This window comes from Equus quagga, chromosome 9, assembly GCF_021613505.1.
Source record: "Equus quagga isolate Etosha38 chromosome 9, UCLA_HA_Equagga_1.0, whole genome shotgun sequence".
Classification (NCBI taxonomy): Eukaryota; Metazoa; Chordata; class Mammalia; order Perissodactyla; family Equidae; genus Equus; species Equus quagga.
Window position 1 is genome coordinate 80,084,618 of NC_060275.1, and position 21,976 is coordinate 80,106,593.

The 21,976-nt window shown below is 35.6% G+C and overlaps 1 protein-coding gene across 1 annotated transcript in view; it reads right to left on the reverse strand.

Annotated features, from left to right (window-relative positions):
- Positions 1–21,976, reverse strand: part of DDX4 (DEAD-box helicase 4) — a 74,088-nt gene that overhangs the window by 4,316 nt on the left and 47,796 nt on the right. The window contains exons 9-17 of the mRNA XM_046672138.1: positions 21,313–21,360; positions 19,551–19,598; positions 19,399–19,446; positions 19,021–19,163; positions 18,244–18,396; positions 16,621–16,775; positions 13,497–13,626; positions 11,949–12,115; positions 1,912–2,057 (exon numbers count right to left, since the gene is read on the reverse strand). Of these exons, the coding sequence (XP_046528094.1) occupies positions 1,912–2,057; positions 11,949–12,115; positions 13,497–13,626; positions 16,621–16,775; positions 18,244–18,396; positions 19,021–19,163; positions 19,399–19,446; positions 19,551–19,598; positions 21,313–21,360 (1,038 nt within the window). The remainder of the gene's footprint in view (positions 1–1,911; positions 2,058–11,948; positions 12,116–13,496; positions 13,627–16,620; positions 16,776–18,243; positions 18,397–19,020; positions 19,164–19,398; positions 19,447–19,550; positions 19,599–21,312; positions 21,361–21,976) is intronic.

The following is a 21,976-nucleotide window of genomic DNA, read 5'->3' on the forward strand; positions in this document are numbered from 1 at the left end:
AGATGACTAGATCCTATTCTACACTTACTGAATCTATTTACTTGATATTTTTGGTATGAAAAATTCTATCTACACATTTTCATACACAGGATATTCACATCAAGTAACATTCACATACTTCTTTGAAAATAGGCTTAATCATCATCATGAGAGAAATTTTGTCTATAATTTTTGTATGTGGGTTGCCACCACAGCATGGATGCCACTGAGTTGGTATCGGTCCATGGCTGAGAACTGAACCCAGGCTGCCAAAGCAGAGCATGCCAAACGTAACCACTAGGGTATGGGGCTGGCTCCATCTATAATTTCTTTGGAATGGTTTTATTACCTTTATTTTACATGCCACAGAAACAAGCAAATTTCCTTGTTACTAGCATTATTATGATGATCCCACATCAGATCTTCCATATTTAACAATTATCAGTAATAAACTAACCACAATCATTAAGTCTCTGACAGCTACACACAGTTGTTTTCTTTCAATGCTTGCCCAAAGGCTGTGCTATAAGCTACAGAAGGATAAACTCCTTCTGGATGGATATTCCACACAAAGTAAAAAAGAAAAAAAAATAGCAATAAGAGAGCAATGAACTGTAAACTTTCACAAGAAATTTAACAGTTCAAATAATACAGAAGTATACCAATAATGCTCATACACTGATCTGAAAGGTTTCTCAAAGGCAAACTAGTACTTTTGAGAAACTGCCTTCATTAGGATTATTCTCAAAATAAACTTTATTCCACAAATTCATATATAAAAAATCTTAAGGTGTTTAGAATAGAAATGTGCTCTAATTTGAGCAAAACCATATATTGCTTCTCTCTTCTGCATCTGAAGCTTCAATTAATATGGGCAAGTTACTTGACCTCTCTGTGGTTTCAGTGTCCTCATTCTTAAAATGGGGATAACAAAACCTGACTCAGAAAGTTGTTCTGAAAGTTAAATGAGCTAACACATGTAAGACAATCAGAACAGTATGTGGCTCATAACAGTTATTATTTTTATTTTACATGCTATAGTACATGTTACGAAACATATGATGAAGCAAACCAATAACATTTCTCAAACTCAAGATGAGTATTTGGTTTTAAAACTTTTTTTTAATAAAACTCAGTAGAAAACTGAAGACTAAGAGCCTTTAAAAAGCGTTTTCTAAATCAACTTCCTTTCCTTTTTTTTTGCACTTGGAAATTAGATGGTTTCTTGTCTTCTCATTCCCCTATCCCAACACTGACATTCAAACTGAAACAGAATTGGTAAAATGGAGGACAGGGGGAATGGACCATATGTAAGTACACTTAGCCTATGAGATAACTAAAAGATATTAAAATGGTCATATTAGAAATTTTTATTTCCAGGCAAAAACTAAGGCTATTTCAATCACACAAAGAAATATGACTTTCTATAAAAATTGTTTTGGGAGGGGTGAGGGAGAGATTCCTCACTAGTATTGTGAAGGACGAGAACTAGATTTTTAAAGTCCCTTCCCTCTCTAAAATTCTTTCAATCTATAAATAAGGGAAGTCTTAGGAAGCAAACACTGGGAAGTATAAATATAAGAGAACTCAGTTTTGGTGGAACAAATAGAGCTTGATGTCAAGATATATTACATTTTTATTTTCTAAAACAGAAAAATATATATTCCTGCTGAATAGCTTTCAGTCAAACATTATTAAACCAAGTCTCAAATCCTTCCTATTTTTAACATTTATGGAGGAGAAAGGACTATAATGCTATATAATTTACACAGAAAATTGAATCATAAAACCATTTTTAAAAAGAAGTTTAGAGAAAGGAAATAAAAACTTACTAAAACTCATGCCAAACAATTCTTAGAGTAATTTTTTTAACTAGTCATTTTTTAAAAGTCAAAATTATGATAAAAAAAGAATTAAATTAATGTAAGATACCTATGTTTCGTAGAATTTCGACAAGTTTTTCTCTTTTTGAGTACTGGCCAACTTGGAGAATGGTCTGCTGAACATCTCTACATGCTCCACCCACTTGTCCAACAGCAACAAATAAGTATTTCGACTTTAAAAACTCCCCAGCCAACCTTGAAAAACAAAAGATTATTCCTTAACTTATCCTCTTCCATTAATAAATATTCACTGAATTCCTACAAGTGTTACTTCAATATTAATTAGACACATTATAACAGCTGTAATAAGGTGAATACTTACATCATCCAAGTACTATTTTCAAAGATCAGTAAAAAAATGTTAAGATTTTGCAAAATACAAAACAACTGCTAGTGAAAAAGTGTGTGTCAAATTATGGATACAGTAATTTCAAGTGTATGTGCTGACCATGCAAAACTATATAAGATGTGTATATAATAATAATAAACAAGTATGCTAAACTAAGTATCAGACTACAATAAGCAGCAATTTTTATTAAAAATTGAAATGCAAGCCTATGCCAAAAATTCTCTTTTTCACTCACTGCTTTTATATATGTTATTGCTAGGAGTTGTTTTCTAAAAATATTACTTGTTAAATTACTATACTTCAAATGAACGTTTATAAGCAGTGCTTTTCACGTCATGACACACAAAGAGAATGATGATATTTGTAAAGCACAATTTGGCAAAAAAAAATGAGACACAAGGTGAAGGGTCTAGGGGGTAGGCCACACAAGGCTGCATATGCTCACCCCAAAAGTGGAGGGCATCAGCATCTCGACACACACACAACTCACTGACACACACAACTCACTGACAGCATACAATTAAGAAGCCCAGCTTCAGATCACCCAGAAACACGGGGGAGGGGAGAAGGGGAACTGCCATTGAGAGAGCTAGTTTTCTGGGATAAAAAGGGAGGTCCAAATCTATCTTCAGTCCTCCTCGCTCCTATGTAGGAGTCTCTTATTTTCTAGCTGCCTTCTAGAATATCACGAAAATAGTTCAAACTCAGCATATCCAGAATCTTAATAAATCACTGATTCTTCTTTCCCTTCACCTGCTCTCTTACCATAAAAGAAAAATAAAAGCTTCTTTTTGATATACCTCCTTCTAGAGTCAACAACCCTCACATCCAGGCACAAACATTGAAATTATCTGCAGTTCTATATTGTCCATCATCCTTTTCATTCACTAAAACATACAAGAAGTGCCTTGTGTCAGGCATACATGGTACAAGGTACTGGGAGTACAAAGATGAATATGATGGTCTCTGCCTCTGAAGTGCTCACATCTAGTAGGATAAACGTAGTTATATAAAAAGTAATTACTATAATTTAAAAATATTTAATTATATTTTAATATTTACTTATTTTAATTATATATTAAATATTTTAATATCTTATGCTTTAATAATCTAGTTTTAGAATAGTTAACATCTACTGAACATTTACTATATTCCAAGAATGCAAAGTGTTTTAAATAGTTTCTTTCATGAGATACATTGACAAGAAATGGATAAAATGATGTCTATTTGGAAAAGCCTTCAAGTTTGAAGATTGATCTAAGAAAGCAGCAGGGAAGAATGTGGAACAGTGATGACTGGGTAATGGGCTTCTACACTGAAGGAAAGAAGAGACAAGAATAATGAAGAAGGATAGAATTTGGCTTGCTCACCCAACAGAAAGAGTCTTAACAGACGACAGACTATGCCATGTGTAAAAGAATTTGAAAGTTGGTTAGTTTGTGGAGATGGGAAGACATGGGAGGGTTTATTTTGAATAAATATCCATAAGGATCAGACTTTATTTTGGAATCATTACACACCCAAAAGGGAGACGAGAGCCAGGGAGACAGGTTAGAAAGCTACTGCCAAGGAGCAGAGGGAAACCCAAAAGGACTCAAATTAAGATGGGAAATAGAGAAGAAACTAACATATTTGAAATATTTTAGAGATAACTGCTATGCTGAATATTTTTAAAGGGTAGAAAGTTAAAGGAGCATGAGGGAGGAATCAACATGATTCAGAGGATTTTGGCTTAGAAAGACCATGATGCCAATACGGAAAATTAGAAAGGAGAGAGCTGAAGAACAGGTTCAATTTTGGATGTGATGAACGTGAGTTACTGGTAATCAATCTAAAAGGAAAAACATTCCTAAAGAGTTAAATCTGAAAGTCTGGAACTCAGGAGAGAGATCAAGGATACAAGTAATAAGTTTGGGAGAGTTACAGGTAGAAGAGCAAGCCAAGGAAATGGATGCTGCTATGGTTCAGCAAACAGGCAGAATGAGAAAAGTGGACTTTAGGGGCCGGCCTGGTGGCACAGCAGTGAAGTTCGCATGTTCCGCTTCAGTGGCCCAGGGTTCACCAGTTTGGATCCCGGGTGTGGACACGGCACCGCTTGGCAAGCCATGCTGTGGCAGGCGTCCCACATATAAAGTGGAGGAAGATGGGCAGAGATGTTAGCTCAGGGCCGGTCTTCCTCAGCAAAAAGAGGAGGATTGGCAGCAGATGTTAGCTCAGGGCTAATCTTCCTCACAAAAAAAAAGAAAGAAAGAAAAGAAAACTGGACTTTAGACAGAATAAAAAGCAAACACTGGAGGAATTAACAAGTCATGAGGAATTCAAGAACATAAAACAGCTCAAGGTCAGGGACTCTTATCTTGTTTACCATATATCCCCCCAAGGCATTTAATCAAATATGACTCATAAAAAGTCCTCAACAAATATTACTGACTGATGATAGTACACATTTAGTCATTTTGGCTGGTCAATATCCAAATACTTTTCTATTTCAGGGTAAATCGAAAAGTAGAGATAGGCAGCAGGAAAATTACCTGCTAATTAGGTAGGTAATTCCCTACCTAATATAAATTACCAAACATGATGATGGGAATGTAGATACACCATTGCAAATATAAGACATCTTTTAAATATAAAAAACTATTATTTTATGTACCACTAACAAAGAAAAAGATCTTGCCAAGTGGTCAAATGCCTTCTTAAGATTTAGACTTTTTCCTCCATAAAGAGCTCTTTATTTTTTTTTCTAATGTGGTTTCTTCCTTAATTGAGTTTATAATAGTTTACATCATTGTGAAATTTCAGTTGTACATTATTTCTTTTCCAACACCATGTAAGTGCTCCCCTTCACTCTCTGTGCCCACACCCCACTCCCCTTCCCCTGGTAACCACTGAACTGTTTACTTTGTCCATGTATTTGTTTGTATTCCACATGTGAGTGAAATCATATGGTGTCTGTCTTTCCCAGTCTGCCTTATTTCACTTAGCCTAATACCGTCCAGCTCCATCCATGTCACTGCAAATGGGATGATTTCGTCTTTTCTAATGGCTGAGTAGCATTCCATTGAATATATATACCATATCTTCTTTATGCAATCATCAGTCAATGGGCACTTGGATTGTTTCCATGTCCTAGCTATTGTGAACAGTGCTGCAGTGAACATAGGGGTACATATGTTACTTTGGTTTGTTGATTTCAAATTGTTTGGGTAGATACCCAGCAGTGGGATAGCTGGGTCATACGGTATTTCTATTTTTAGTTTTTTGAGGAATCTCCATACTGTTTTCCATAGTGGCTGCCCCAGTTTGCATTCCCACCACAATGTATGAGAGTTCCCTTTTCTCCACACCCTCTCCAACATTCGTTATTTTTTGTCTTAGTGGTTATAGCCATTTTAACAGGTGTTAGGTGGTATCCAGCTTAGTTTTGATTTACATTTCCCTGATGATTAGTGATGTTGAACATCTTTTTATGTTTTTAGTGGCCATCTGTATATCTTCTTTGGAGAAATGTCTGTTCATATCCTCTGCCCATTTTCTGATCGAGCTGTTTGCTTTTTTGTTGTTGAGTTGTGTGAGTTCCTTACATATTACGGAGATTAATCCCCTGTCAGATATGTGATTTGCAAATATCTTCTCCCAAATTGTGGGTTGTCTCTTTGTTTTGATCCTAGTTTCTTTTGCCTTGCAGAAGCTCTTTAGTCTGATCAAGTCCTACTTGTTTTTCCTTTGTTTCCCTTGTCTGAGAAGACATGGTATTCGAAAAGATCCTTTTAAGTTTGATGTCAAAGCATGTACTACCTATATTATCTGCCAGGAGTTTTATGGTTTCAGGACTTCAAGTCTTTGATCCATTTTGAGCTTATTTTTGTGGATGGTGTGAGATAATGGTCTATTTTCATTCTTTTGCAAGTGGTTGCCCAGATTTCCCAACACCATTTACTGAAGAGACTATCTTTTCTCCATTGTTCTTGGCACCTTTGTCAAAGATCAGCTGTCTGTAGATATATGGTTTTATTTCTGGGCTTTCAATTTTGTTCCATTGATCTGTGTGCCTATTTTTGTACCAGTACCATGCTGTTTTGATTACTATGCCTTTGTAGTACATTTTGAAGTCAGGGATTGTGATGGCTCTAGCTTTGTTCTTACTTCTCAGCATTGCTTTAGCAATTTAGGGTCTTTTGTTGCCCCAAGTGAATTTTAGGATTCTTTGTTCTATTTCCATGAAGAATGTCATTGGGATTCTGATAGGGATTGCATTGAATCTGTAGAATGCTTTGGGTAGGATGGACACTTTAACTACGTTTATTCTTCCAATCCATGTACATGGAATCTTTTTCCATCTCTTTATATCACCATCTATTTCTTTCAATAATGTGTTGTAGTTTTCATTGTATAATTCCTTCACCTCCTTGGTTAAATTTATTCCTAAATATTTTATTCTTTTTATTATGACTATAAAGGGAATTGTATTCTCGAGTTCTCTTTCTGTAAGTCTGTTATTAGAGTATAGAAATGCAACTGATTTTTGTAAGCTGATTCTGTACCCTGCAACTTTACTGTAGCTGCTAATTATTTCTAAGTTTTCCAATGGATTCCAATGGATCATGCCATCTGCAAACAGCACGAGTTTCACTTCTGCACTCCCTGTTTGGACCTCTTTTATTTCTTTCTCTTGCCCAATTGCTCTGGCCAAAACCTCCAGTACAATGTCAAATAAGAGTGGTGAGAGTGGGCACCCTTGTCTTGTTCCTGTTCTCAAATGGATGGCGTTCAGTTTTTCCCCATTGAGCATGATGTTCGCTGAGGGTTTGTGATACACGACCCTTATTATGTTGAGGTAATTTCCTTCTACCCCCATTTTGTTAAAAGTTTTTATCATAAATGGCTGTTGGATCTTGTCAAATGCTTTCTCTGTGTCTACTGAGATGATCACATGGTTTTTATTCCTCATTTTGTTAATGTGGTATATCACACTGATTGATTTGTGGACGTTTAACCATCCCTGTGTCCCTGCTATAGATCCAACCTGATCATAATGTATGATCTTTGTGACGTACTGCTGTATTCCGGTTGCCAATATTTTGTTGAGGATTTCTGCATCTATGTTCATCAGTATTACTGGCCTGCAGTTTTCCTTTTTTGTGTTGTCCTTGTCAGTCTTTGGGATCAGAGTGATGTTGGCCTCACAGAATGTGTTAGGAAGTGTTCCATCTTCCCTAATTTTTTGGAATAGCTTGAGAAGGACACTTATTAAATCCTCTCTGAAAGTTTGATAGAATTCTCCAGGGAACCCATCTGGTCCTGGGCTTTTATTTATTGGGATGCTTTTGATTACTGTTTCAATCTCTTTACTTATGATTGGTCTATTCAAATTACCTATTTCTTCTTGATTCAGCTTTGGGAGATTGTAAGAGTCTAAGAATTTATCCATTTCCTCTAGATTGCTCATTTTGTTGGCATGTAGTTTTTCATAGTATTGTCTTATAATGCTTTGTGTTTCTGTGGTATCTGTTGTTATTTCTTCTCTTTCACTTCTAATTTTATTTATCTGAGCTTTCCCTCTTTTTTTCTTTGTTAAGTCCAGCAAGGGGTTTGTCTGTTTTGTTTACCTTATCAAAGAACCAGCTCCTTGTTTCATTGATCCTTTCTACTGCCTTTTTTGTTTCAACTGTATTTATTTCTGCTCTGATTTTTTACTTCTCTCCTTCTGCTGACTTTGGGCTTTGTTCTTTTTAATTCAGTTAGGTGTAGTTTGAGACTGCTTATTTGGGATTTTTCCTGTTTGTCAAGGTGAGCCTGTATTGTGATGCATTTCCCTCTCAGTACCACTTTTGCTGCATCCCATATGAGTTGGGATGGTATGTATTCATTTTCATTTGTCTCCAGATATTTTTTTATTTCTCCTTTAATTTCTTCAATGATCCATTGGTTGTTCCACAGGATGTTGTTTAGTCTCCACATCTTTGTCCCTTTCGCAGCTTTTTTCTTGTAATTAATTTCTGGCTTCATAGTATTGTGATCGGGAAAGACGCTTGTTATTATTTCAATCTTCTTATATTGACGCTTGCCTTGTTTCCCAGCATTTGATCTATCCTTGAGAATGTTCCATGTGCACTTAAGCAGAATGTGTATTCTGCTGTTTTTGGATGGAGTGTTCTATATATGCTTATGAAGTCCAACTGGTCTAGCTTTTCGTTTAATTCCACTGTTTCCTCGTTGATTTTCTGCCTAGATGATCTATCCATTGATGTGAGTGGAGTGCTGAGGTCCCCTACTATTATTGTGCTATTATTAGTATCTCCTTTTAGGTTTGTTAATAGTTGCTTTATGTACGTTGGTGCTCCTGTGTTGGGTGCACAGTGTCATATCCTCTTGGTGGAATGTCCCTTTGATCATTACATACTGTCCCTTCTTGTCTCAATCTGTGTTATCTTGAAGTTTACTTTGTCCAATATAACTATTGCAACACCTGCTTTCTTTCGTTTGCAATTAGCTTGGAGTATTGTCTTCCATCCCTTGACTCTGAGCCTGTGTTTGTCGTTGGAGCTGTGTCTCCTGGAGGCTGCATATTGTTGGGTCTTGTTCTTTAATCCATCTCACCACTCTGTGTCTTTTTATTGGAGAATTCAATCCATTTACATTTAGGGTGATTATCAATATATGAGGGCTTAATGCTGCCATATTATCACTAGTTTGCCAGTTCTCCTGCATTTCCTTTGTTTCTTGTCCTGTGTATTTTGGTCTACCAATTGAGTTACGTAGTTTTTTATGTTGTGTTTCTTTGTTTTCTCCTTCTTTATTATTTGTGTCTCTGTTCTGCTTTTTTCTTTAGTGGTTACCATGAGGTTCGTATTCAGAGTCTCATAGATAAGATAGTCCATTTTCTGATGGCCTCTTATTTCCTTAGATTAAACCCATTCAGTCCCTTTCCTCTTCCCCTCCTATGTTGTTTTTCTCACATCTTATTCCACCTTGTGTTGTGAGGTTATGGTTAAAATGACAAGATTATCTCTGTTTTTGTTGTTTTCCTTCCCTTTATCCTTAATGCTATACTTGAGTACTTGCTAACTTGTTCTGATGTACAGCTACAATTTTCTGATTTTGTCTACCTATTTATCTCATTCTATGCTTTTTAACCCCTTTCTCCATTTTTTTTCAGGTATGAGGGCCTTCTTGATCCTTTCTTGGCGGGGGGGGGGGGGGCTCACAGCTATGAACTCTTTTAGCTTTTATTTAAATTTTAATTAAAATTTTTAAAAATTTTTATTTCTCCATCATATCTGAAGGATATTTTCACTGGATAGAGTATCCGTGGCTGAAAGTTTGTGTCTGTCAAAGATTTGAATATGTCATTCCAGTCTCTCCCAGCCTGTAAGATTTCTGCAGAGAAATCTCCTGAAAGTCTGACCGGGGTTCCTTTGTAGGTTATTTTCTTCTGCCTTGCTGCCCTTAGTAGTTTTCCTTTGCCATTCATGTTTGCCAGTTTCACTACTATATGCCTTGCAGTAGGTCTTTTTACATTGACATATTTAGAAGATCTCAGAGCCTCTTCCACATGGATTTCTATTTCCTTCTCCAGGTTTGGGAAGTTCTCTGCTATTATTTCTTTGAATAAGCTTTCAGTTCCATTCTCTTTCTCCTCTCCTTCTGGAATATCTATAATTCTTATGTTGCATTTCCTAATTGAGTAGGCTATTTCTCGGAGACTTTCTTCATTTATTTTCAGCCTTAGGTCTCTCTCCTCCTCCATCTGGAGCATTTCAACATGTCTATCCTCAATTATGCTGATTCGCTTATCTATGATGTCCGCTAGAGCATTCAGGGAATCCATATTTTGTTTTATCTCATCCATTGTGTCTTTCATCTCCAATATTTCTAATTGATTCTTCTTTATAGTTTCAATCTCTTTTGTGAAGTAGCTCCTGAACTTGAATTGTTTCTCTTTTGACTCACTCAGTTTTTTTAATGACAGCTATTTTGAATTCTCTGTTATTTAGATTACATATTTGTGTCCTCAGGACTGATTTCTGGGTACTTGTCATTTTCCTTCTGAAGATTTAATATAATTTTTGATACTGCTAGAGGGCATGGCTCTGTTTTTGCACACTGTGATATTATTTGGTTGTAGTTACCACCTATCACCACTGGGTGGGGGTCAAGAGCCATGTACTCTGAGCCTTTTGCATTCCGCCAGGATCCCAGGCACTGGAGCCAGTGCTTGGAGTGTGGGGGGAGTGGCACTTTCTTCTGTTTGCTTTCACGGGCTTACTCGCTCTGCTCTCCTGGGGCGTTGGTTTGATGAGGTCACCCCCTGCGATAGCTTTCACTCTGGTAGAGGGCTTCCCTCTAGGCTGTTAGCGCCCTCGGGAATCTTTGATGTTCACGCGAATGAACATCCCCTCCTCTCTTCTTCCCTCTGAGAGGCTGCACACATTCCCAGATGACAGTCTTTTTGGGAGAGAGGGAAGTTTCCTCTTACCCCATTCCACTTCCTCCAGATAGGGTGGGGGGTCCAGCCTCTCCACCCTCTGACAGGTGGCTTCGTGGGTCTCTCAATCTTCTGCGTTGTGTGGATGTCCTCTGAATGTCTTTTTCATTGTATGGTAGAGGGGAGAGATTACCAGGAGAGCTCACTCCACCATGATGCTAATGTCACTCCAATAAAGAGCTCTTTTTAACTTTACAACAGACTTTTTAAAGCACCTACTAAGTAAAACAAATTGCTAGCCAGCACCACTATCTGAGGGCTTGCGAAGTGTTTGACCCCACATAACATCCTATCAGATTGGGGACCCACTTTACAGCCAAGGAGGTATTGGAGTGAGCCCATAACCACAGGGTCCACAAGTCATATCATACCACAATACCCAGAAGCTGCCAGCCTGACAGAAATTCAAACCATCCACTGAAAGAATAGCTGAAGGGCCAGCTTGAAAGTATTCTTTATGAGGATGGTACATCATTCAACAAAACAGAGTAACTCCTTGAATCAAAGATCTTTATATGGTGCATGGTTCTGGGAACCAAGGGATCCAAGCAACAGTGGTCCACTTACCATCACTCTCAATGACCCACATGGGAAATCTGTGATTCCCATCCCCTCATAAGTATAAGTTCTGCAGGTCTGGAGATCTTGGTTCCCAAAGAGAGAACAGTTCCACCAGAGAAAACAACAAGAGTCTTACTGAATTATAAGCTAAAGCTGCCATTCTGGGCGCTTCAGGCTCCCTGTGGCCAAAGGACCAGGAGGCAGGAAGAAGAGTCATCATTCTACGAGGGATATATCACCCTAATCTCAGAATTCACCAGAAGACATAGTATACAGTATGATACTCAAATACTTGTCAACAATGAGTATGTGAATTTTCTACCAAAGGCCCAATTCTTCCAAGCTCTATAATTTTGGTTTGAAGGGAAGGCACAATTATAAAAATAACTTCATATAGCAAGCACTTATTAAAGCCTAGCTAAGTGCTTACAGCTAAGTGCTGCGCTGTAAGACCCATACACATACACATTTTAATAAAATGTGATAGTAATGCAAAGGCAGGAATAAAGGTAAGAAAATGAAAAATATGGTAAACTTTTTAGGAATACATCTACTTTTCGAACTACCTGTGTTAAAATCTTAAGTTAAAAAAAAAAAAGCTCTCAAAAATAGGATATTCACATTGCTTCTCCTTCCACAAAAGCATTCATGTACATAACAATTACTTTAAAGAAGAAAAAAAATTTACTTTTGAATTTCTTCTGGAAAAGTTGCACTAAACATAAGGGTTTGACGCTGTTCCTTTGATGGCATTCCTGGGCAGGAAATTAATTTCTTCATTTCTGGTCCAAAACCCATATCCAGCATGCGATCAGCTTCATCCAAAACTAAATACTTGACTTGTCTGAGACCAATCTTAAACGGTATTTTTCAAGGGTTAGAGCAGAAAATGCATTCTAGTTAATATATTAAACTAAAATATTGTCTACAATTCCAACTGTTAATATATTCTTAACGATGAAGATTAGAAATCAATGTATAAAATGATGAAAATTGTTATGCTTAGATAATACTACTGCTGCTCATTTCAGTTCTCAATTTTCTGTTATAAAGCATTTTATAAGACTAAAAGAAACCAAGACATCTAGATCAATACTACACGACAGATCTGCAATTACTTAAAAATTCTATTTCTTCACTGTCTAATACCTTAGCCACTAGTGACATATAGCTATTATGCACTTGAAACTTGGCTACTGTGCCTGAAGAAACGCATTTTTAATTTATCATTTTTAAATTTAAATAGCCACATGTGGCTAGTGACTACTGTATTGAACAAGGCCGATCTAGACTGTTAACTGGTAAAGTCAGATTCTTTAATGTAAGAAATAAAACTTCCTATCAGCATGACATATTCAAAGTCTTATAACGGGTAAATTTATTTCTAACTTCTTTAAATCCTTAATAAATTCTCCATTCTCTAATCACTCAGGAATAACTAGGAAACTTCTCTTACCTATGCATGAACACTTATTTCTATAAATATAAGCACACATTTGAAAAAGGAAACAAGTGACTTTAGTACCACCATGGAAGATGGTTAGTGAGAAATCAAGGTGGATTTCTCTGAATACTATTAACAAGTATCCTAAGAAAAGTGCCTTTATGCAGAAAGAACATGTTTTGAGGAACCCCTTTAGAGAAGAGCCTAAAAAAGCAAATCAGGTTCACGAAAGTGAGTTTAAATAATGATTTAGAGACATAATAATGTGGTATGCGAATACCTAAAGTAAGTACATAGTCCTAAAACCTCTTTTTAAAGACTTAGAAAATTAACAACCCTGGCTAATATCACTCCCATGCTAAAACAGGATACGAAATTACTGATACCACAAAGGCTTTCTTTCAGGGAAAAAATATTTCATTAAGACATACACTAAACTAGCTAAAAGCACTTACAGCATTTTTCTCCTAGTGTAGTGGGGTATAGGATATGGATTCTGGAATCAGAACCACATTTTAACCCTAGCTCCACTACTTACTAGAGTTAACTGAGGGATTTTTAAGTAAAGTACATAATCTCACTTAGTTTGTTTCCCATTATAAAATGGAAAATACTATTTACTTCCTGTTTGGATTATTTTAAGAATTATATGAAAAATCATAAAAGAATCTGATGAGGGCCTAATATATAAATGGTGCTCTAACAAATGTATCTATCTCTGAACCATTCTTTCCAATTTCCATACAAAAAAATTAATCAATCCCACAACTTTGTTATCCCTCTAGGGCCTACCTTTTCTTTACTTATGATATCCATCAGTCTCCCAGGAGTAGCACACAATATATTACAGCCTTGTACTATTTGTCGAATTGAATGCCCCAACTGGGTTCCCCCATATATAACAACAGCTCTTACACAAGTCCTATTGACAAGAAAAATAAATGTCATTTTCTAGTTATTTGAAAATTAGACATTTCTTTCTAACAAGACATAAAACGAGGGGCCAGCCCCGTGGCCGAGTGGTTAAGTTTGCATGCTCTGCCTGGGCGGCCCAGGGTTTCGCCGGTTTGAATCCTGGGCACAGACATGGCACCGCTCATCAAGCCATGCTGAGGTGGCATCCCACATGCCACAACTAGAAGGACCCACAACTAAGAACAGACAACTATGTACCAGAGGGTTTTGGGGAGAAAAAGGAAAAATAAAATCTTTAAAAAAAAAAAAAGATATAAAACGAAATCCGTAAGAAACTGATACATTCAACTATCTGGAAAAAAAAAATTAAATTCATCCCAGGAAGAAGTTGAAAAACGGTAGGGAAAAAAAATATTTTGCAAATCTAACTGATAAAAGGATCTTCAGAAACAATGTAAACACCATCCACACAAAAATAGGCCCAAAACATGAACAAATGGTTCATAAAAAATACAAATGACTTTTAAACATTTTTTTAAGTTCAACGCTACTTTAAAAAGAAAAACAAGTGAAGACTGACACTGTTTTTTCTCAAGTGTGATCATATCATGTTAGGGTGCAGGGAAATTGGCACTCATGAGGGTAAACTGAGAAATCCCTTTCACAATTTTAGTCTCTATTAAAATTTAAAAACTTATCTTTTCCCCAATAAATTTGCATCTAAGAATTTAGCATTCAAATATGTCCCCACAAATAGGCAAAGATGACTGTACAATAATATTCATTGCCAACATTATTTTTAGCATCAAAAGACTGAAAAACAAGTGTCTAACAATAGAAGACTTAAAATTTTAGTCCACTCATACAAAAGAATACTGTGCATTCATAAAAAGAAAGGGGTACAGTTCTAGATTAAGCATTACCTCCAAAAAACATTTAAAAAATAGGGTGACAACAGCTTAGTACTTCATCATTTGTCAACAGGAGGATTAAAGTGCATACATGTGCATCAGCTATTTCTATAATAATTCATATGAAACTGCTATTAGCAGATAACTCTGAAGAGGAGAATCAAAGTACTGGGGATCAAGAGTACGGGAAAATTTTATGTTTTATTAAATAAACTCATTGCTTTAAATGGAGTGTTTGTTTTTCACTATTGTAAGGACTAAAGAGTTAACATACATAAAATACCTAACTTAGCACATGCTAAGTATTCAATAACTTACTTATTACCATTATTATTCTAAATGTACCATAATTTAACAAGTCCTCAAATGACATTTAGATATTTTTCAGTCTTTTGCCACAATGTTGCAACAAATATCCACATACAAATATTTATTTTGTGCACACATATTACCTGAAATTACCATGCACATTTTCATCTTTAAAAAAGAAAACTATTATCTTTTACTTGATTTAAAAGCCTGAAGAGCAACATAATACATGCAGATTAGCCAGAAATAAACACTAGTATAAGCAATATACATCTACTTTTTCCAAAAGATCTATCCAGCTTGACATTAAAGAGATTTTAAGAATTTTAGTTTTTTCCTCTCATTTTAAATAAGCTGATTTATACAAAATAAAGGTTAACAGTTTCTACATAGAAAGGTCTAAAAAAGTTGTAAAGAAAAATACTGAGATTCCAATAGAGAAACTGGTAAATAACAAACAGATAATTCACAAAGGAAAAAAGTAGTTAAACTTCTTAATCATCAAAGAAACAAAAAAATGAAGATCACTGTGGTGGTTTTAAAATATGTACACAAATTCTTCAATATTCCTTCTTTCCTTCAAATATGGATCCTAACTCCCTTCCTTCTTAAGTGTGTGCAAGGCTGGCTTCACAGGTGTGCAACCTGCACAGTCACACATAGCCCCAAGCTTAGAGGAGACCCGAGCTTGATTTAATGCTCGACTTGCTGTCTTAAAATTTGCAAGAATTTTTAAACAAAGGACCCTGCATTTTCATTTTGTACTAGTTCCAGCAAATTACATAGCTAGTCCTGAGTATGGGCTAGACTTAGTGACTTGTTTAGCGATGAACAGAATATGGCAAAAGTGACTGAGACTATTTTATACATGCGCCATTGCAGCCTCCTCCTTGCTCTTTTCTCATTGACCACTCAATCTAAGGGAAGACAGCTGCCATTGCTAAGGACAACCAAGCATCCTCATGGACAAGTCCGGTCAAGCTTTCAGATGACTGCAATCCTGGCAGACATCTTGTGTGCCAACTCATAAGACACCCTAAGCCAGAAGGCACCCAGCTAAATTGTTCTCCAATTCCTAACCCTCAGGAACTGAGATAATATTTATAGTTTTGAGCAACTAGGTTTTAGAGTAATTTGTTAAGCAGCAATAGATAACTAATACTAAATATAAATACCAAAATGTATAGTGAAACTGGCATTCTCACATACTGCTGCTTTAAAATAAGTTTATACCTTTCAACATTAAATTTATAAAAATCTACTCTGAGGAAATACTTAAAACATAAAAATAAAAAAGTTTTATACAGCAGGCTGTTCATTACAGTTTTATTTATAGTATCCCCAAATTAGAAACAACCTAAATGCCCCAAAATAGGAAATAAAATATATACACATGAACAATCTTTTAAAGTCATTAAAAATTAGGCATGATAATGAAATAAGCAGTTTTCCATACTATGGAAGTTATGTGTAAAAGAACAGAAAATTATCAGGAACACCCTAAGTTAATATTTTAAATACGCATTGAAAACTGCCAGAAAATAGACTAATATGTTCACTATTGTCTTTTCTTTCTACTTCTGCTATCATCTAATTTTTAATAAGCATGTTTCTTTTCAAAAATAAAAAACATGGATTCCATAAACAAGATTATGAAAAAGTACACTTCAATCAAGTAACATTAATTACATGAGTACCTTATTACTGAGTTCTTCCCAAACGAAGTGAGAAAAAACTCTAAAGAAAAACTTGTTCGCAAGTGCCGTTCCAGATGTACTCACCCAAAAGAAAATTTTCTGGCTTCCAAATAGATCTGATTGATCAATTCTCGAGTTGGTGCTACAATAATACACTCTGGCTCCTGCAGCTCTTTAAAACGACTGGCAGTTATTCCATCACGCATCATATGAGCCAAAATTGGCAGAAGAAAAGCTGCCTAGAAGTTAAATTGCATAATTTACAAATTTATACTGCATCATCCTTCCCTATGGAAACCTATTCCTCATGTCCTTTATAGTCTTTAGATTCTTCTTCCATCTTGCTGGTAAATTTAAGATAAGAAAGGAAAACAATTTTTATTTCAATGAGTTTTTAATATCTAGGTCTTTATACTCATAGCTAACACAAAATGTTTGATAAAGTTAATCTACTCTTTCAAAATATTTTTTAGTTCTTTTTTCTTTTTATGGTAAGGAAGATTCACCCTGAGCTAACATCTGTTGCCAATCTTCCTCTTTTTTTTCTGCTTGAGGGAGATGAGCCCTGAGCTAACATCTGTGCCACTCTTCCTCTATTTTCTATGTGAGATGCTGCCACAGCATGGCTTGATAAGCAGTGTGTAGCTCCATGCCTGGGATTCAAACCTGTGAACCTAGGATGCCCAAGCACAGTGCACCAAACTTACCACTACACCATGGGGGCAGTCCCTTTTTTTTCAGTTCTTTTAAAAAAAAACAACATACCCATGGATTCTAAATAAATCAACAACACTACTTATTTATAGAGAAGAATGTAGATATAACTTGATAGAAATCACTGCACTCAGCAGTTATTCTAAGTGAGTGCTTCTGGAGTAGTAATAAAATGCATGACAGAAGTGGCCCACAAGCAGAGTAAAAATTGGGAAATCATTAATTTGGATTACTAAACATATCACCCTTATTGAAGTTACATCTGTCAAGAGAAATTTTCTGCTATACTCTTCTCATTGAATAAGACACTAAAATCTACCTCCAAAACCATGTTTAAGTCACACATCAGCTGCAGTATTATACCTACTGCCCCTTCTACTCTACTATGGAGGCTGATTAAGACTAAAATAGTATGAACCAAGACTCTATGATCCTGGAAATGATCGTCTTTAAGGTTTATCTCATGGAACTCTATTTAACAGACAAATTCCAGAGAGTAGTCCTAGGACCAACCTGGTTTCATCAGAGTTCTTTAGAATTAAAATAACCTGAAGTCATTTGATAGTAAGGACCACATACAGTGCATATAGCTATTTCTCACTGCCTGACTCCAAAACTGTGATTATCAGCTATATTACATGAATTTTTTTCTCTCTTTCTCTGTGTTTTATAACCTCTGGTGCTTTGATCCTCAATCATTTTGTTTTAAATACTACCATGTTCCAGAAGAAGTTAAACACACATACTTAGATTAAACATCTATGAACTGCAACACTACTCTAGAAACAGTTTAAAATTCTTTCTTCAGAAGTATACAAATCCCAGTAAAATCAGAAAACAGAAGCAAAAACATGAATATTCATCACATTCACTGAAATCATTTACAAACTTTTCTATCTAACAAAAGAGATTCAACCAACCTGGGAAGAAGCAAAGTTCAAAACACTTAACAGTCTGCGTTTGGGACAGAATACATACGGGAAAATGACTTACAGTCTTTCCAGATCCTGTTTGAGCACAAGCCATCAAATCTCGTCCTGCTAGTATAATAGGAATACTGTATTTTTGCACAGGAGTAAGCTTAGTATAACCAGCTTTAGCAATGTTGTTATTCAGTGTCTGACACAGATTAGCTTCTTCAAAAGTCTAACAAAAAAAAGGGAATTAAATTCCATATCATATGCAGATCATTCCATAAATATATTCCATTTGAATTAGCTTCAAGTTTTTGTTAATTACACTTTATATATAATGCTGTTTTACCAATATATCCCCACTCAAAAGTAATATCCAGAACCTATATATCATTACTTGATAGAATTAAGGAGTATTTCCTACGGACAGTGTTTCTACAAATGTTTTTTCTGCCCCCTCAAAACCTGTGAGAGATAAATAACTGACCAGTAAGAACAGCTGATTACCAACAGGGGACTGGGGGCTCTCCTATTCCTTAGAAAATGACTCCCCTAAGACACACTTTCTCACATCCTTAGAAAGCAGAAATCTTGACTCTCTAGGAAAAGTATTCTTTTTAATAAATTTAAATAAAGCTCTCTTCTTGGTTTGTGGAGGTGGGGACGAAAGATAGTACCCTCCCTTTTGACATTATAATTCTATTGTTGATGGTAGACACAGTTCGAAATTTCCAACCTAAGATATTTGATACTAAAGATGGAATTTTTATATTCTTATCAACTTACAGAAATGTACCATATATTTTAAAACTAAAGTCTGCTACATAGTCAATACAGAAATAATTATTAAACTTACCAGAATTGCTGGTGGGGCATCATGTCCAGATACTTCTACAAGAATATTATCATATTTGTCAAAGTTTATGCCTGTCTGATAATGTGCAAAGATGGAGTCCTCATCCTCAGGTGGGGGAGGTGGTATGTAGGTCACTTTTGGGCCTTGAAGTTTAAATAAAAAACAGAATTTACACTACAAGAATTAGAAGAAATAAAGAAAAATAAGAAGAAAAACATAAAAACTGACAAAATCAAATTTTAAATACCATGGAACTTCACAATGTTTATGATTAAAGTTTCCATTTCAAATAAAAAAGTTAACTTTACTTTTAAATTATTTGGCATTTTTACTAAAATGCAATAAACATTCACGTGGATCACACAAAAATTAATATACCTTGAACGTCACCACCTTCTCCTCCTTCAGCTTCTGACTTCCAAGTATCTTAAAGGGAATCAAACCCCAAAAAAAGATAAATGTTTTTAAAAATCAAAAGGCGAAAGAACTCACTATAAAAAATTAACTACCTTATCTAAAGTAAAACTTACTCTTTCCAGAGTCTGTTATTACTTCTTCATTTAAACCTTTGTAACCACCTATTAAAGAAATCCATAGGGACAATCAGTCAAGATACAAGGCTGTGCATATCTTTATTTTCATTGCTTGTCTTCAACGAGAACAAGTTCTAAACATAGACAGACATCTTTAAAGTCTCTTCGTACAAATAATACTTGAGACAATTAAGATAAATGGCATCCTGAACGTTTGAAGTTTCCTTAGTATTCAAAATGCTGAGGTTTTGCAGATGACCCTGGTATATAGTATTTTTTTGTTTAAGCTCTCTTTCCTAATTCCTGTTTTCCTCAGCAAAGCAATGTATTTTCTAAAAGAAACGAAAAACCCATGTGTGTTGGACTATTCCTACTACCACTCACAGGTTCAATGATTTGCTAAGACAGAATATAGTAGTCATATTCATGGCTATGACTTATTACAGCGAAAGGACAGGGAGCAAAATCAGAAAAGAGAAAAGGTGCATTAGTTAAAGTCCAGAGAAAACCAGGCATAATTTTCTCTTGCACTGATGTCCCACTGATGCTTAACTCCCCCAGCAATGAGTTCTAACAACACACTGGAAATGTTGCCTATCAGAGAAGCTCATTAGAGACTCAGTACGCAGGGTTTTTATGAGGAGCTGATAATGAGGCACTTTATGCCTGACACATACCAAAATTCCAGACTCCCGGAAAAAAAGCAAGTATTCAGCATAAACCACATTGTTATACAAACAGTTTGGGCATAGTGAGTCACTCTTAACCAGTTAGGGTGGTGAGAGCCCTCCCGAAATCTAAGTTCCTAGATGCCAGGCAAGGGCCAACCTTGTAAGCAGGGCTTTCAAACAATAGCAGTCAGGCCTGTTATGTTAACTCTTTCCTATACACTACCTTTCTGATTTACAGACAACCAGTCATCTATTGTACCACTTTCAGTTACTATCACAAAACAGAATAAGGACTGCATTAGATTTGAAAAGCTAACTAGATATAACATATTTATAGGTGAGCTCTTTAATTTTCTTGTCCTGTATGCCCACAGGTCTTGAAATCCTCTTTCAAACAAGATACAAGCATTTGTAGAAGATATGGTTTGAGTAGCAATTAATAATCTCTTTCTGTAATGAAGATTCCAAAAATGAGGTGGAAGGCAGTTCAAGGTAGTTGTCACTTTGAAAGTTATCAGACTAATGATCACTGAGAATTTTTCAGTGACATCAAACAAGCTTTATTGTTTTACTAGTCTGGAAAGCATTTCAACTTTTATATGACATTTAAGTATTTCTAAGTCTGAAAAAAATTTTCATAGTACAAAATTATATATACTGAACTTTATTCCCATACCAAGCCAAATAACTATCTCACGATTTAAAAAACATTGTTTTAATAAGGATTTGTAGATACAGATGTATCTCAATCTTTAATATTTGCACAATATCCCACTTTATGGTTATATTATTTATTTAACCATTATTTACTGATGAATTTTAGGTGATTTCTAGTTGTTACTTACTATAAATGAAGCTTCAGGGAACACCCCTGTATACGTGTTGAGCAAATACATCTCTACAATATATAATTTCTATAATGGAATTGCTGGATTAGAGAGTATTAAATAACTCTCCAAAACAGGCTGTGCAAATGTATACTCCTCAAAGTGAATACTCCTCAAAGCATATACTCCTCAAAGCAATAACAGTTAAACTTGGATTACAATAATTTTAACCGCTTATAGGTAAACCAAATAAGAACTCACCTCGTCCACTTCCACTGCAACTTCTGCTTTGATAAGTGTCACCATTACCTGTAAGGTATTGTTTGCAGAATATTTAGAGAAAACACAGCTCCTCCTCAAGCACATAAACCATATAGCTATTTCTCTTCAAACACTGAGTAATTACTCAGGATTCCTAATCCCCTCATCCATCCATCTCTTAATTATACATTTAACTTAAACCTTTTTCTCATTTGAACATTTTGTTTAAAGACTTCTTTTTTTAGAGCAGTTTTAGATTCACAGCAAAATTAAGAGGAAGGCACAGAGATTTTCCCATAAACCTTCTGTCTCCACACCTGCATAGCCTCCTCCGTTATCAACATCCCCCACCAGAGAGCTACATTTGTTACCGATGATGAGACTACAATGACACATCATTATCACTCAAAGTCCATAGTTTACATTACAGTTCACTCATGGTGCTTCACATTCTATGTGTTTGGACAAAAGTACAATGACATGTATCCATCATCGTAGTATTATACAAAGTAATTTCACCACCCTAAAAATCCTCCATGCTCCACCTATTCATCCCTCCCCTCTAACTCCTGGAAATCACTGATCTTTTTACTGTCTCCACAGTTCTTCCTTTTCTAGAATGTCATATAGTTGGAATCATACAGTATGTAGCCTTTTCAGATTG